At 39.4% G+C, this 16786-nt stretch overlaps 1 protein-coding gene across 1 annotated transcript; it reads left to right on the top strand.

The window, feature by feature from the left end:
- Positions 1–83: 83 nt before the first annotated feature.
- ttbk2b (tau tubulin kinase 2b) lies at positions 84–16775 on the top strand. The gene is made up of 15 exons (XM_051655030.1): positions 84–277; positions 3262–3402; positions 4133–4280; positions 6573–6646; positions 6778–6918; positions 8309–8413; positions 8547–8612; positions 8747–8839; positions 8943–9068; positions 9150–9307; positions 9432–9627; positions 9954–10165; positions 10662–11127; positions 11870–12504; positions 13222–16775. Exons 2-15 carry the CDS (start codon positions 3334–3336, stop codon positions 13532–13534), a joined length of 2802 nt encoding a protein of 933 aa, XP_051510990.1. The 5' UTR covers positions 84–277; positions 3262–3333; the 3' UTR covers positions 13535–16775.
- Positions 16776–16786: the final 11 nt, after the last annotated feature.

Below are 16786 nucleotides of genomic sequence, written 5' to 3'. Positions count from 1 at the left end.
TATTACATTATTATTATTATTATTATTATTGTTCAAATCAATGTTTGGTATCAAAACCATTCGGGCGCTTGTGACGTCACAGATCGGGATGCTCGCTCAGCCGCCGCTACTACTGCTGAGAGAAAAGTGAGACACAACGTGTACTTTAGTCACTGTATTGTGTCTCAAACGGTATGGGATTATTATGTCCATCGTTTTGTATCAGCATGACCTGCAGAACTGAAAGCGAATGTTTTAAAGTCTTTGGAAACTGAATGGACTACCGTTGCAGAGAGAGGTAATGTACACTCCGGTCACCTGAATCCAGATAATCCGCAGTTTTACAGCTGTCAAAACATTGCGTTACCACTGTTTAATAGTTACCTGGCGACCGTATGTTACAGAAAATGTCTGCTGCAGGGCTGATATGCAGTTTGGCTAATTAGCTGGCGCGTAATCGTTGTTTTGTTGAGTAGTCCGGTCTGGCTGATGCTTTAGCTTTAGCTAGTATGTGTCCTATGCCTCCCTCTGTATATCGCGATGCGGAAAGGACAGAATCCCACGATCAAGATGTACAATACAGCTGCGGATTGCAACATAGCTTGTGGATGTTAGCGTAAAATAACATGAACACCAGTAATATAGGCAGTTAATAAAGACATACGATAGGCGAGCTGCTGCCATCTCCATTCAAACATGAACAGTGTTGCATGAAGCTGTTATGGCAGTTGGTTTTAGACTAACATGCAATTTATGATCAGTTCTGCCAGCCAGACCAGTGGAAAAACCTGATAATAGTGTTAGTTTAATACAGATTTTAGGATTAAAGCCGTAGATGAAAGCCTTTTAAATGAATTAAATCTGTGCAGCATTATTACTGACTGAGCCAAAGACGAGGCACGGCTAAGGTTTATAAATGATCAATTTAGTTACATTTTAAACTATTTAATAATAGTTTTTTTTATTTATTTTTTTACTGAGCATCTATATGCATTACTAAAATAATTTTAGGTGTGTGTCAAAAATGTCAGTAATTGCAATCATTCACTTTTGACAATTTCCATATTTTTGCATTTGGGCTGCAATGTTTACCCTCTTAGCAAAATTGCACATTATAGCCTAAATGATTTTATATGTTCCTCGAGCAGAGGTTTTCTAACATTCAATTAAACACACATACAGGTGCATCTCAATAAATTAGAATGTCGTGGAAAAGTTCATTTATTTCAGTAATTCAACTCAAATTGTGAAACTCGTGTATTAAATAAATTCAGTGCACACAGACTGAAGTAGTTTAAGTCTTTGGTTCTTTTAATTGTGATGATTTTGGCTCACATTTAACAAAAACCCACCAATTCACTATCTCAAAAAATTAGAATACATCATAAGACCAATAAAAAAAAAACATTTTTAGTGAATTGCTGGCCTTCTGGAAAGTATGTTCATTTACTGTATATGTACTCAATACTTGGTAGGGGCTCCTTTTGCTTTAATTACTGCCTCAATTCGGCGTGGCATGGAGGTGATCAGTTTGTGGCACTGCTGAGGTGGTATGGAAGCCCAGGTTTCTTTGACAGTGGCCTTCAGCTCATCTGCATTTTTTGGTCTCTTGTTTCTCATTTTCCTCTTGACAATACCCCATAGATTCTCTATGGGGTTCAGGTCTGGTGAGTTTGCTGGCCAGTCAAGCACACCAACACCATGGTCATTTAACCAACTTTTGGTGCTTTTGGCAGTGTGGGCAGGTGCCAAATCCTGCTGGAAAATGAAATCAGCATATTTAAAAAGCTGTTCAGCAGAAGGAAGCATGAAGTGCTCCAAAATTTCTTGGTAAACGGGTGCAGTGACTTGTGTTTTTTGAAAACCATGGACCAACACCAGCAGATGAAATTGCACCCCAAATCATCACAGACTGTGGAAACTTAACACTGGACTTCAAGCAACTTGGGCTATGAGCTTCTCCACCCTTCCTCCAGACTCTAGGACCTTGGTTTCCAAATGAAATACAAAACTTGCTCTCATCTGAAAAGAGGACTTTGGACCACTGGGCAACAGTCCAGTTCTTCTTCTCCTTAGCCCAGGTAAGACGCCTCTGACGTTGTCTGTGGTTCAGGAGTGGCTTAACAAGAGGAATACGACAACTGTAGCCAAATTCCTTGACATGTCTGTGTGTTGTGGCTCTTGATGCCTTGACCCCAGCCTCAGTCCATTCCTTGTGAAGTTCACCCAAATTCTTGAATCGATTTTGCTTGACAATCATAAGGCTGCGGTTCTCTCGGTTGGTTGTGCACCTTTTTCTTCCACACTTTTTCCTTCCACTCAACTTTCTGTTAACATGCTTGGATACAGCACTCTGTGAACAGCCAGCTTCTTTGGCAATGAATGTTTGTGGCTTACCCTCCTTGTGAAGGGTGTCAATGATTGTCTTCTGGACAACTGTCAGATCAGCAGTCTTCCCCATGATTGTGTAGCCTAGTGAACCAAACTGAGAGACCATTTTGAAGGCTCAGGAAACCTTTGCAGGTGTTTTGAGTTGATTAGCTGATTGGCATGTCACCATATTCTAATTTTTTGAGCTAGTGAATTGGTGGGTTTTTGTTAAATGTGAGCCAAAATCATCACAATTAAAAGAACCAAAGACTTAAACTACTTCAGTCTGTGTGCATTGAATTTATTTAATACACGAGTTTCACAATTTGAGTTGAATTACTGAAATAAATGAACTTTTCCACGACATTCTAATTTATTGAGATGCACCTGTATAAAATGATCTCAGGCTAGGATTAGTTTTGTGTGTGTGTGTGTGTGTGTTGTAGATTTAGATATTATGTTGGAGTCACTGTCTTGGAGATAAGGTGAATTTGCTCTTTTTCAGGCTTACAGTAAGCCAGTTCCTCAAGGATTTGACTGTATTTAGCTCCATCAGTTTTGCTCTGCACCCTAGCAGTAACAGTCAAAAAGAACCAGGACAGGTTATTTTACAGATCTTGCTTATTCTGTTCAGAGGACATCCTCAGTACAGGTCAGATTCATGTAGTTTTGGCTGCCTTTACAGATGAGCCACTTCCGTTTATGGATGCAGCCAGTACAATGTTTTTGTCATTATGATATTTGTCATGTTTTAAGCATTAAAGCATGTTCAGTAAGTTCTGCTTGCAGCCATTATAGGTGAGGCAATCTCCCTGATATCTACAAACCTATCTAGAACCTCTCATGTCTGTTTTAATCAAATCCACAGTTTTTTAAACAGACCTGTTTTGCTGATATTACTCTGATTATCAGTGAGGGACCGAGCAAACTGATGTGAGGTGTAGAGCATCTTTGAGTGTGCTCAGTCCACTCTTGAGCATCAGGATGAGTGGAACAGGGGAGCAGTCCGATATCCTAGCCGTCGGGAGCATGGTCCGGGAGCGATGGAGAGTGGTGAGCTCCTTATGTTTAAGAATCCTTTCCAATTAAGCTACCTGAGAAGATGCACTCTTAGGGTTGAAAGATCAGGACATGGATGTCAGTGTATTAAAATAATCATGGTTAGATTCATGGAAATGTACTGATGGTTGTCAGCTTAATTTATGTAAATGTTCACTTAGACAAGGAGATTTGTTTTTAGCTCAACTGATACACTGATACACTTTTAACTGATACATTGCAGGTGAGTCAAGTAATGCTGACACCATCAAGAAAAAGTATACAGCATGCTGACATATAGTCACAAGATAGTATTTTATTTCATGACAAAAATGGTTTTACCTGGACATTTTTTTGCAAAGCCATCATTTCATGCAAAAATAGAACTGTCATGTATCATCTGTGCTCCAAAGAAGTTTGAAAGCAGTCTTTTGAAGTACAGAGCGACCTTTAAATTGCAAGGTGTAACAGGTGGCACAGAAGCCGCATCTGAAGTTGGATTTACACATGCTGATCAGAGCAGGCATAAGAACACAGCAATTACAATTGCATAAATAATGTTATGATATTAATGTTTTAAATATAAATGTATAAATAAAGAAATATGAAACAAATGAAAATATGAAGTTTTACTTTTTAATATGAAACTTAATTATGAAATGTAAAGACGCCTTAGGAGAACAACCGTTTAGTTTATAAATCAGAATTTCTTTGTCATTCATTTCAAGTTTTCTTTGCTGTACAGTTGAAAAAGATTGGTGGTGGTGGTTTTGGTGAGATCTATGAAGTCCTGGACCAGGTCAACCTGGTGAATGTGGCTCTCAAAGTAGAGTCTGCCCAACAACCCAAACAGGTCCTGAAGATGGAGGTAGCGGTTCTGAAAAGGCTTCAGGGTAAGGATGAACAAACAGTTAAGATACAGATCTTAATGGGATAGTTCACCCAAAAAGGAAAATTCTCTCATTATTTACAGACCCTAATGATATCCCAGGTGTGTATGACTTTCTTTCTTCACCAGAACACATTTGAAGAAAATTAGAAAAATATCTTAGCTCAGTAGGTCATTATAATGCAAGTGAATGGTGATCTGATTTTTGAAGCTCCAAAAATCACAGACAGTCAGCATAAACATAATCTAAATGACTCCAGCTGTTATATTGATGTCTTCTAAAGTGACACGATTGCTTTTGGTTTGAAAAAGATAGATATTTAAGTACTTTTTTAAACTCTAAATCATGCTTCTGTTCTGCAGCGGTACACACGTGTGAAGTAATCGCATTGGCAACACGTGAGAACTGAGACACGTGCGTCACAGCCGGAAGAGCGGCGCTGTTTACAAGTGAGGAGGAATGCTGTACAGTAGCTTGATTGGTTTTGGTTTAGATCTGTTATTATCTGTTTCTTTACTCACAATGGTGTGTTTCTGTGCTTATCCTGGAGGTCTCAACCAAGTGGAGAACGTGAGATTATGTCCGTATCATGGCAATGTGAATATGTCACATGAGAGACCGCTTGAACTCCACCTTCTCGTGAAGTTTACCGGGTAGCTCAGTGGTAAAATATGCTGGCTACCATCCCTGGAGTTCGCTAGTTCGAATCCCAGGGTGTGCTGAGTGACTCCAGCCAGGTCTCCTAAGCAACCAAATTGGCCCGGTTGCTAGGGAGGGTAGAGTCACATGGGGTAACTTCCTCGTGATTGCTATAATGTGGCTCGTTCTCGGTGGGGCACGTGGTGAGTTGGGCGTGGTTGCCGCGGTGGATGGCGTGAAGCCTCCACACGCGCTATGTCTCTGTGGCAACACGCTCAACAAGCCACGTGATAAGATGCGCAGGTCGACAGTCTCAGACGCGGAGGCGACTGGGATTCGTCCTCCGCCACCCGGACTGAGGCGAATCACTACGCGACCACAAGGACTTAGAGCGCATTGGGAATCGGGCATTCCAAATTGGGAGAAAAAAAAAAAAAGGTACTTAAGTATTGATCTTTTTTGCACCAATTCAATCATGTCGCTTAAAAAAGCTTTTGGAGCTTCAAAAATCGGATCACCATCCACTTGCATTTTAAGGACCTACTGAGCAAAGATATTTTTCTTATTTTCTTCAAATGTGTTCTAGTGAAGAAAGTCAAGAGGGTGAGTAAATGATGAGAGAATTTTCTTTTGTGAAGCTCCAAAAAGAACAGTCATCATAAACGACATCGATATTACTCCAGTAGTTAAATTAATGTCTTCTAAAGCGACATGATTGAATTGGTGCAAAAAAGATCAATACTTAAGTACCTTTTTTTTCTTTTTTTTTTACTCCCAATTTGGAATGCCCAAAAAAAAAAAGCATTCCTTCCGGTCAGCAGCAGTATGCGCATGTGACGTAATCATGTTAGCATGTTCATGTGAGAACTGATGCACGTGCGACACACCCGGAAGAGCAGCGCTGTTTACAACTGTGTAGAAGGAACACTGTTCAGAAACTTTGTTGGTTTTGGTCTAGATCTGTATTTGTATGTTTGTTTACTCACAATGGTGGTTTGTGTGCTTATAGTGGATGTCTCAACTGACTGAAGAATTTGAGATTACGTCCTTAACATGGGAACGTGAATACGCAACACGAGAGACCACGTGAACTCAGCGATCTCGTGAAGCTTACGGAAGCGTCTGATTATAGTTAAAAAGTACTTAAATTTTAATTTTTTAGCACCAAAATTATCGTATTGCTTTAGAAGACATCAATTTAACCATTGGAGACATATGAATGACATTTATGCTGACTGTCTGTTCTTTTTGGAGCTTCAAATGTCGGACTTGCATTTTAAGGACCTACTGAGCTAAGATATTTTTCTATTTTTCTTTAAATGTGTTCTGGTGAAGAAAGAAAGTCATACACACCTGGAATATCATGAGTGTGAGTAAACGATGAGAGAATTTTCATTTTTGTGTGAACTATCCCTTTAAATGAATGACTTCTTTCATCAAATTGTGATTGATTAGTGGTTTCAACTAATATGACATGACACTATAAGAAAAATACACAATACTTATTAGATATTTCTAACGATTCTATATTAGTCATAATCTTACCAGGAGCATTTTGTACAATGTGCTACTCTAGTAAGGATATTATTGGAAACATTTCATTAGATTTGTTTACCATTTACCAATTTCTGTTGTGGATGTTGACTCATTCTGAAGGTAAAGACCATGTTTGTCGCTTTGTCGGCTGTGGACGCAATGACCGCTTCAACTATGTGGTCATGGAGCTTCAGGTGAGTCATTCGATTCTTTATTTTATATTCTGAATTTATGGAGAATGACCACTCTCAAGTCATAAAAACACAACTACCCTGATCTCAGTCACCTGATGTTATTTGTTCTATGACATTGAATTGAATTGCAGGGAAGAAACTTGGCAGACCTTCGGCGCACCATGGCCCACGGCACATTCAGCTTCTCCACCACACTCAGGCTGGGCCGACAAATCTTAGAAGCCATCGAGAGCATCCACTCAGTGGGCTTCTTGCATAGAGACATCAAACCAGTAAGAGTGCTCTGTTGATGAGAGACAGAATTCTACACTTGAACAAATAGCCCCTGGCCTAAAAGCACTTTTAACTTAGGCTATTATTCATTTGATAACAGAGCATCTATAAAGTAAAGGATAACCTTTAAATCAAACTACCGCTGTCAAAACATTTTAAATTAAGTTACATTTTCTTAACTGCGATTAATGCATTTACTGATTCCGACATCTCCTTGTGAGTTCTGAATACTGGCTGGAATAGGGCGGAACACTTTGCGGTGTGTCCAGAGTCAATTTAATTGACGTACACACCAAAAAAAAAAAAACACAACAGTGATTTCTGTGTGATTCATGTGCATTCCATTCTCAAAGTGGATAGACACAGCTGCTAGATTAATATTGTGGAGGATGGGTGTTTAAATGGATAGTTCACCCCAAAATGAAAATTCTCTAATCATTTACTCACCTTCATGCCATCCCAGATGTGTATGACTATCTTTCTTCAGCAGAACACAAACAAAGATTTTTAGAAAAATATCTCTGCTCTGTAGGTCCAAACAATGCAAGTGAATGGTGATCAGACCTTTGTAGCTCCAAAAATCACTTAAAGGAAATAGAAGTAATCCATCCGACTCCAGTGGTTAAATCCATATATTCAGAAGCAATATAATAGGTGTGGGTGAGAAACAGATATAAGTTTAAGTCCTTTTTTTACTCTAAATCTCCACTTTCTCATCTGAAAGTCACATGTGGTGCCTGTTTAGATTCACTTTCATATCTTAAAGTAGATATTTAGAGTAAAAAAGGACATAAATATTGTTCTGTTTGTCACCCACACCTATTATATTGCATCTGAATATATGGATTTAAACACTGGAGTCTTATGGATTACTTCTATCTTTCCTTTATGTGATATTTGGAGCTACAAAGGTCTGATCACCATCCGCTTGCATAGTATGGACTTGCAGAGCTGAAATATTCTTCTAAAAGTCTGCTTTTGTGTTCTGCTGAAGAAAGAAAGGCATACACATCTGGGATGACATGAGGGTGAGTAAATGATGAGAGAATTTTAATTTTTGGGTGAACTACCCTTTAAGAGATTTAATACGCATTGCATTAACGAAAATGCAAGCTATGGGGACTATTTCTTTCAATTAGTTAATCTCTAATTCAAATTGTTGCTATTTTAGTGCATTTCTGTCTTTATACTGTGGAAGGCTTTGTTTGGAATATGTTCCTTGAACACATGTTACATATTGTTTTGTTTTCTTTCATAAAAATTTAATCAAATTTCAGCACTTTCACATTCTGCGATTAATTGCAATTAACTATGAAAAATCAAGTTAATCGTGATTAGATATTTTAATAGACTGACAGCACTAAATCAAACCTTTTCTATTTCAAACAGTCCAACTTTGCAATGGGCCGTCTAACAAGTACATGCCGAACCTGTTATATGCTTGATTTTGGTTTGGCACGCCAGTTTACAAACTCATGTCAAGAAGTCCGTCCAGTGAGTAATCCGATATATTTTATTGCTATGTTTATGAAACATCACTTTAAGTGTGCTGTCATCATATAATAGTGTTGCTTAATCTGTTTCTTTGTATTTACTTCTCTCTGCCTGTTCTCTTTACTGTCCAAAGCCACGTGCAGTGGCAGGATTCAGAGGAACTGTCCGTTATGCTTCAATTAATGCCCATAAGAATAAGGTACCTTGTAATCTTTCTTTTCAAACACTCAATTCTCAAACCAATTAAGCATGTTGGACAGGCATCTATAACGCACTTGATCAGAGTCATTCATGTTCCACTAAAATGCACATCTACTCCGTTTCATTTCAAAGGAAATGAGTCGACATGATGACCTTTGGTCTTTATTTTATATGCTTGTGGAGTTCATGGTGGGTCAGCTACCCTGGAGAAAGGTCAAGGACAAAGTAAGCACTACTCCTGCTGTATCCTGCCTTGAACAAAAGGTTTGCTGATGGTAGTGTGTCTGTTTAATGAACTAACCTTTAGTGGTCATTGCTCTTAATACAGGAACAGGTCGGAAATATGAAGGAGACATATGACCATCGCCTTATGCTCAAGCACCTCCCGGCTGAGTTTAGCATTTTTCTGGACCATATCTCCAATCTGGATTACTACACTAAACCAGATTATCAGGTAATGAACACTGAGACTTGACAGTGATTTTTGTAAGTGTAGACACCATGTCTTCATTGGCTTGCTCGCTTTTCGTTTCAGCTCCTGACGTCAGTCTTTGACAACAGTATGAAGAGCTATAATGTGGTGGAAAATGACCCTTATGACTGGGAGAGGACTGATTCAGAGGACACACTTAATGTTGGAACCCTGGCAACCACAGCCCAGCAGCTGACCCGCCTCACACCCGCATACCTGGGGTAGGTATTCAACGTCTATGAAGCAACAAGCATTAATCATCTTTGAATTTATGATATATTGATTCTCTGTAGAAACTGTTTGTTTGAGGTCTTAATTAATTGAGAAACGTTTGATTCCATCCAGCATGGCCAATGCCTCTATGATCCCAGGGGATCTGCAACGTGAGAACACAGAGGATGTTCTTCAGGGTGAGCGCCTCAGTGAGGCTGATAATTGCGCCCACATCCCAACCCAGCCTGTACAGGGAGTGGATGTGTGGGAAGATATGGAGCACAGCCACGACCGAAATCTCAATCACGTCCAGCCACTAATCAGAAAGGTACAGAAAATGAGTGCAAGAAAAAAAGACAATTTACTGCTAATATGTTTTTTTTTATGTTTCAGGTCATACACACTCTCAAAATTTCAAAAATAAGTTATGACCAAAATCATGTCTCTTAGACTATGATATATCATGTGACATGGGTTTGGCTCAAATATGCTCAGATTCAGTGAAAACAAAGTGTTAAAATTACAGTAACAAAAAGTCCTCATTAAAACCAAAAGAATAGGGGGTGCATGTTTTGCTGCTGTATATATAGTATGTAATGTCAGTTGTATTTAGCTGTTCTTTGTCATGAGCTTTATATGTGTTTCTTTATTCAGGTGGCTAGTGAGGAGGAGCAAAGCAAAGAGGGCAACCAGAGCCCCAACAGTGGCTCCATCCAAGGATCTCCAAGACGTGTGCGCTCAGAGACCCTGCTCATTGACCGTGTGGCTCCTCTACTGAGAAGGATGCGCCACAGCCAGAGCATGGGGCTGGACAAGAGACTAACCCCTGAGCCTAAACCCACCATTGAACGCTTTCTGGAGGCCTAGTCAGTATTAAACAGTCTTAATAAGTCTTGCTAATAAATGTTCAGCTAGCTTCCCACGGTCATGGAAAACCTGGACATTTCAAGGAGTATTAGAATAGTAGTTTCCAGGCCTGGAAATTAGGACAATTTTAAAATGTTATTAAAAAAAAAAAAAATTCCAGTTCTTTCATTGGCTAAATATTGCTCTTTTTGAGTGCTTGTGTAGAGCAAAACTTGCCACTTGCCATTATATCAGTTGGTAATTTGAGGGCCTTATTGGAGACATTTTTACACTCACAAGAATACTCATTTAAATCTATTAATTTCAACGATTGGTGCCTGACATATACATTTAATTAACCCTTATCAGTAATCATGAAAGAATGGAAGGGTCATGGAGCAGTCATAGAAATTCATTGGTCAAAACAGATATGAATCCTGGAAAAAGTGCCATAGTTTGTGTTGATGTATTAGTGACATTATAACCACTTCTTCTGTTGCTTTTCTGTCTTTTTAGTTTAGGGAAGCAGCGGCCATGCTTGCCACAGGACAGGTCTGTCTGCCGGGTTGAGCAGGGCTCCTTGGAGGATGAGGAGGGTGCAGCCAGCAGTGGTTATGTTGCAGTCAACCTCAGTCCAGTCCCCCAAGAGGGCGACTCACAGGAGTGGGTCCTAGTGGAGCTTGAGGGTGGGAGCGGATCAGCTGGCTCTAAACCTGATGAGGAGGAACGCTCAGGGATCTCACCACGCTCCTCCAGCCCCCTCGCCCTCCCTCGCACCTGGTCCGACCCCCTCCCTCAGCGCACTAGCAGCCTGAGTGGCTTAGGAGAATTCCAGGCAGGCATCTGCCACACTGGACCTCCTTTTACCCGCTTGCCAGGCTTGCCTGGCGTAACAGGCTTGTCTGGGCTGTCTGGACTGAGGAGACTGCCCACAATCCAGCCTGCATCAATGGTCCATCTCAGCAGGAACCATCTTGAGCAGGTGGGTATATCATGCAACCTTCTAAAGTACATTTTGCAACATCACAAGTATTTCTTGTTGATTTTGTAAGAAAGTGTCTGCAAAGGATTATACATTTAATTAATTTAAATATAAGTGCAACACTGTGTCTTAACCAGACAAGATGTAATCTGTCTGTCCACACTGAAAGCAAAAATGCTGAACGAAACTGTACAAAAACAGCAGATCAGAACATATTTGATGAATAATATATACTGTAGTTCTACTGAGTTGGATTTTGGGCCAGTGAGATTTCAGATTTTACTAGGGGTGGGGCTACCCAGCATGACCCTGCAAAAACAGAAATCGAGCGATCAACAACATGTCATGTCTGGTTAGGACACAGTGTAAATGTGGTACCCTACAAGTTTGAGTCTGTCATGATGAAACAGTTTCATTGTATAAGGACTGTCATGTCTCAAAATGTAGCAGTAAGCAGCAATTTTAAATGGGTGCATTGCTGTGGTTTTACTGCTACAGCACTATGTTGTAGATTTTGGCCAGCGACTAAAATTGGCCCATTACTCTATAACAAAGACAGCACTAAACAGTTTAATGTGTTTGATAGAACACAGAGTGAGACTGAATAGAATACATTTCACCAGAGCTCATATTTTGGCCAGACAGAGGATGGTGCACTATGAAAAACCGATTGGCCAAAGCAACAGTTTATTCCAGCAGAGCTCCATCAATAATGTCCTGTCTCTTGTCACTATTCCCTTAGTCATCTAATGCAGTGCAACAGTGTGTCCAGCTGCAGCAAAAGACTGGAGACAATTCTCAGCCTGACAATCCATCAGGTGCTGCAGGGCACAATCATGTGCAAGCTAATTCACCCCCTAAAAGCCCCAATAAGTGCTCTTTTCCTGCAGACGGAAACATTATCTCTGTCAAAGCCTCTGAAAAAGATGTGGAGAGTGACTCAGGCTGTCCTGATGGTGGACCTTGTATAACACCCAACCAGGGTGAGATGACTGGACTCAGTGTTGATGCAGCTCCGGCATCACCTCGTGAACTCTCCCCCAGAGCCAGTCGCATCCCAGTCCGTGACCCAGACTCTCCAACCTGCAGGGGTTTTCCAGCCCCACTGTCTCCATCTCTTTCGCTGTCCTGTGAGCACTTCCCTTCTGCACAGCTTCGTGACAAGTTCACCTTCCCTACTGGCTCTCGAGGGTCTGACTGGCAGGGAGAGGAGCCTCTCTCTCTGTCCTCCTCCTCAGGCCCTCTCTCAAGCAAGAGTAAAATACCAAGACCCATAAGCCCCACACTAGTGCCGGATCAGCTGTCTGCTCGGCCGCCAATGCTTATTCCTCGGCCGCCACCAGGCAAACCGCCCCTTCGTACAGGTGGCGACAACAGGTAAGAGAAGCAAATACATTGTTGTTGTCTTTGTTTGTTAGTTGATTGATGTGTCTTTATTGTCATGTGTTAGCATAAATGGAAAACAACTAACCAAGCCTTACCTCTAGGTTTGGGAATCGAGGACCAATTGTTATTCATAACTGGTTCAGTATTGAAAAATACCAGGTTTAATTAATTTGAATGGTTCTTTAACGTCTGCATTCTAATGCCGATGCAGATGGAACACTTAACTAAAATACTCTGACTCATGAATGAATGACTCATGAGCAAGTTCTTGTCAATGAATCAGTCAAAATAACTCGCAAATGAAATCATCATCTAAAACGGCTTAATCACTCACTAAATCAGTCAGAGCAGTTACAATACTATCAAAATGATTTTGAACACATCAGTATCCAGAAACACAAACACCTGAAAAGGTCATGGAAAAGATTTTCATTGGTCAAAAGGGTGGGAACCCTGAAAGTATAGTATTTGTTTTGGGTTTAGAATACATATTTACAAAATATAGTAAATGGTATAATATAATTAGGATCAGTTATTTGGTGCCTACTCAAAAGCACTAAGAGTCATTAATGTAATTGTTAAGCAACCAAATCCTTAGGGAAAATCAGAACCAGAATCATCTTGCAATTCCCATACCTATTAACCTCTGGCTTTTACAGTGCATGAGTGAATAATTGATGTGATGATGGATTTTATTCTCTATACCAGACGGAGACGCTACTGCATTCGTGCTAGCAGCACTGGTGATACAGATCTCCTGGACAACCTCACTCAGCTTATGCAGGAGCGAGGCGGCCTGGCTGTCAGCTCCTCCTCTTGTTACCAACGCACCACAGCCTCCTCCCTGCAGCGCTCACTAAGCTCCTCCCCTTCCCGATTTGAGGGTGCTCACAGCCAGTCACCAATTAGCTGTTCTGCCTCCCCGCCCCCTCGCATCAGTGACTTGCGGGTGAATCATGGCTCAGGCCTCTGCAGCAGAGTCAGAGCGGGAAGTCTTGAGAGCAAACCACAACCAAAATGAGCGAATAAAGAGAAAAACATGCATATATGTTACTGATGGTGTGAGTTGTTGGTAATTTGACAGCTGGTTTAAAAAATATTACAAGTAGCTTTTAACCCGGTATCAAGTTTGAAGCCTGATGAACTGTAGCCTTTTTCCAAGTGGTATTTTGATAAGTAGCGGGATGAAAGCTGAAACCAGAATTATTGGTTGTGATTACTTGAAAGCATCATGTCTTTTTTAAAACATTAAATATTATTAATGGGGTCATATCAAACGTTTTTTTTTTTTTAGGTTTATTTATAATGTTAGTAGTTTTTCAAAACAGTATAACCAACCAACCTAAACCCCCATTTGTGGCTGCGCCTTGAGTAACACCCCCCCATGCATGAAATGAGTAACAGCGCAGTGCTCCAGTGCTTATATACACCGGATGTGGGTTTGCTGTCATGTTCAGTAAAAAAAATATCTCCCAAATTTTCAGCCGCTCTTTTCTAACATTGGGATCCTTCAAATGGAAATGTAGAGCAGCATGTGCTTAACACAGCCAGAAAGAACAGCAGAACTAGTTGTTTTTTTTTGTCAGAGGGTCGAGGTTTGGCTGGTTAGCTTCGGCTCTCTTGTAATAAAGTGTTATAAATCACATTGTATTTACTGATTGGCATAAAAAACATGTTTTCAAAACTAATTGCCCTTGAACCACTGATGGCAGCATGCTGTTGAGAATGGGAATGCTCCAAGTATATCAGACCTCCTTGTTTTTAGCTGCTTCAATAAGTTCCAATAAATGCTCTTTTTGGACTGGGAAGGAAGTTTGAGTTCTGCAAAATAGTATGTTTTCATATACAGTACTGTGCAAAAGTTTTAGGCACTTGTGAAAAATGTTGCATAATGAGGATGTCTTCAAAAATAATGCCATAAATAGTTTTCATTTATCAATTAATGTCATACAAAGTCCAGTAAACATAAAAAATCTAAATCAATATTCGGTGTGACCACCTTTGCCTTTAAAACAGCCCCAATTCTCCTAGGTACACCTGGACAAAGTTTTTCTTGGTTGTTGGCAGATAGGATGTATCGAGCTTCTTGGAGAATTCACCACAGTTCTTCTATCTATTTAGGCTGTCTCAATTGCTTCTGTCTCTTCGTGTAATCTCAGACTGACACAATGTTCAGTGGGGGGCTTTGTGGGGGACATGCCATCTGTTGCAGGGCTCCCTGTTCTTCTATTCTAATCTTTTCTATTTGCAAAAGTAATGTTTGGGTGACTAAAATGTATATTTCCTATTGACACACTAAAGCTGAAAATATAAATAACCATCTTAAGACAAAAGCTTTTGTGAAACATCTTAAGACTTTCGCACAGTACTGTACATCAAGCTTTTATCTCAAATGTCAAGGAACATTGGATTTCTCATGATATGACCCCTTTAACATGCTGAACATTTTGTTACTTTCTCTTAAAAAATGGTCATTGGAATAATTTGTATTTATTTATTTTGTAGACCTCATATAGTTTGTGCCAAATATTGATTTTTATTTTGTTTTTTAAATTATAGTGTTTAATTTATCAGTTTTTGTCTCGTCTATTTTTCACTTTCTGGTTTACACATACGTGTCAGATGTGAGGTCTCTAATAGTGAGAATGTTTGAAATTTGAAAGCAATGGGGCTGTACTTAGTAACTCATTGTATTCTGTCCAACAGATGCATGTTTCGAGTTTTGTGAAAGCAGATAGAAGCCTTACATTATTTTATTTCCGATTCATGTGTCAAGAGAGTTTAGAACTATTCTTAAGCACTCATTTCAGTTGATGGGTATCTATACAGTGTAATATCATTTATGTATCGATAACTATGGTCCAAGCAAGCATGTGTATATATGTATTTCAGGGAATGTACTGTATGTACTGTAAACTGTATCATCTATAGAATGTATTTATTTATTGGATGTGGTAACCATACCTGACAATGTAGCTTTATTACTTGCGACTGAGTGGAATTGCCATCACATTAAGGGTCAGCAACCTTGCAATTGCCAAGTATAATCTCTTCCATGCCTGCAATATAATACTAACACAGTCCCTGTAAATAGTAATAACTTACTGATATACTGCAGTGGAACACTATGGACCCTTAAACTGAATTATACAAGGTACTCTTGATTCAAAACACAGAACACTATAGCCCCAATTCTACATTACTTGAATAGATCAGCGTGAAGTCTGTTTGACAAATGGACTATGCCATGGCGGTTTTGGGGATTGAACCTTCAATTGTGACATTTTTGGCTTTCATTGAAAATTGTCTGAAGCATCCAAGACCCATGCAGATGTACAAGGGAAGGGATTGCAATTACTGCACCACTAGTAGAATATTTCACAATATACTGAGCCATTCACACTATTACGACTTCATTGTGTGCTGTGCATATAGAATAGTTGTTTTGTTCTGGACTGTCCATTTTGTCCTCTGGAAGTACATTGACTTTAAATGCATCAGTAGACCCACCACTGTAATATGACTGATGGTTTCACTATCTTAAGAATTGTACAGAATCTAAACTGTATATAGATATAAATATATTAAAAAGAAAACCCCGCATCATGCTTCTTGTACTGTATTTTGCTAACATGTTTCAATCATGCAAAAAATGTCACCATTTTGGAATGTTTATGTATTCATATTAATGGAATAAATAAGTATTCTTAAGTACCTGATGCCTTTGTATAATGTTGTGACAACATTGTAGTATATTTAAATTTAGTATGGTTTCAGATTTTTTATATATATATATATATATATATATATATACACACACACACACATATATACACACACACACACACACACACACAGACTACCGGTCAAAAGTTTTGAAACACTTGACTGAAATGTTTCTCATGATCTTAAAAATCTTTTGATCTGAAGGCGTATGCTTAAATGTTTGAAATGAGTTTTGTAGACAAAAATATAATTGTGCCACCATATTAATTCATTTCATTATAAAACTCAAATTTAATAAAAATAAAAAAAAATGTTTTTTAAATTGATGACTTGGACCAAATAATAAAGAAAAGCAGCCAATAAGTGCCCAACATAGATGGCAACTCCTTCAATACTGTTTAAAAAGCATCCCAGGGTGATACCTCAAGAAGTTGGTTGAGAAAATGTCAAGAGTACATGTCTGCAAATTGTAGGCAAAGGGTGACTACTTTGAAGATGCTAAAATATTACAAGTTTGGATTTATTTTGGATTTTGTTTAGTCACAAC

This window comes from Myxocyprinus asiaticus, chromosome 25 (assembly GCF_019703515.2).
Source record: "Myxocyprinus asiaticus isolate MX2 ecotype Aquarium Trade chromosome 25, UBuf_Myxa_2, whole genome shotgun sequence".
NCBI classification, from domain to species: Eukaryota; Metazoa; Chordata; class Actinopteri; order Cypriniformes; family Catostomidae; genus Myxocyprinus; species Myxocyprinus asiaticus.
The sequence above is the reverse complement of the archived record's forward strand: the minus strand, read 5'-3'. Positions and strand labels throughout refer to the sequence as shown.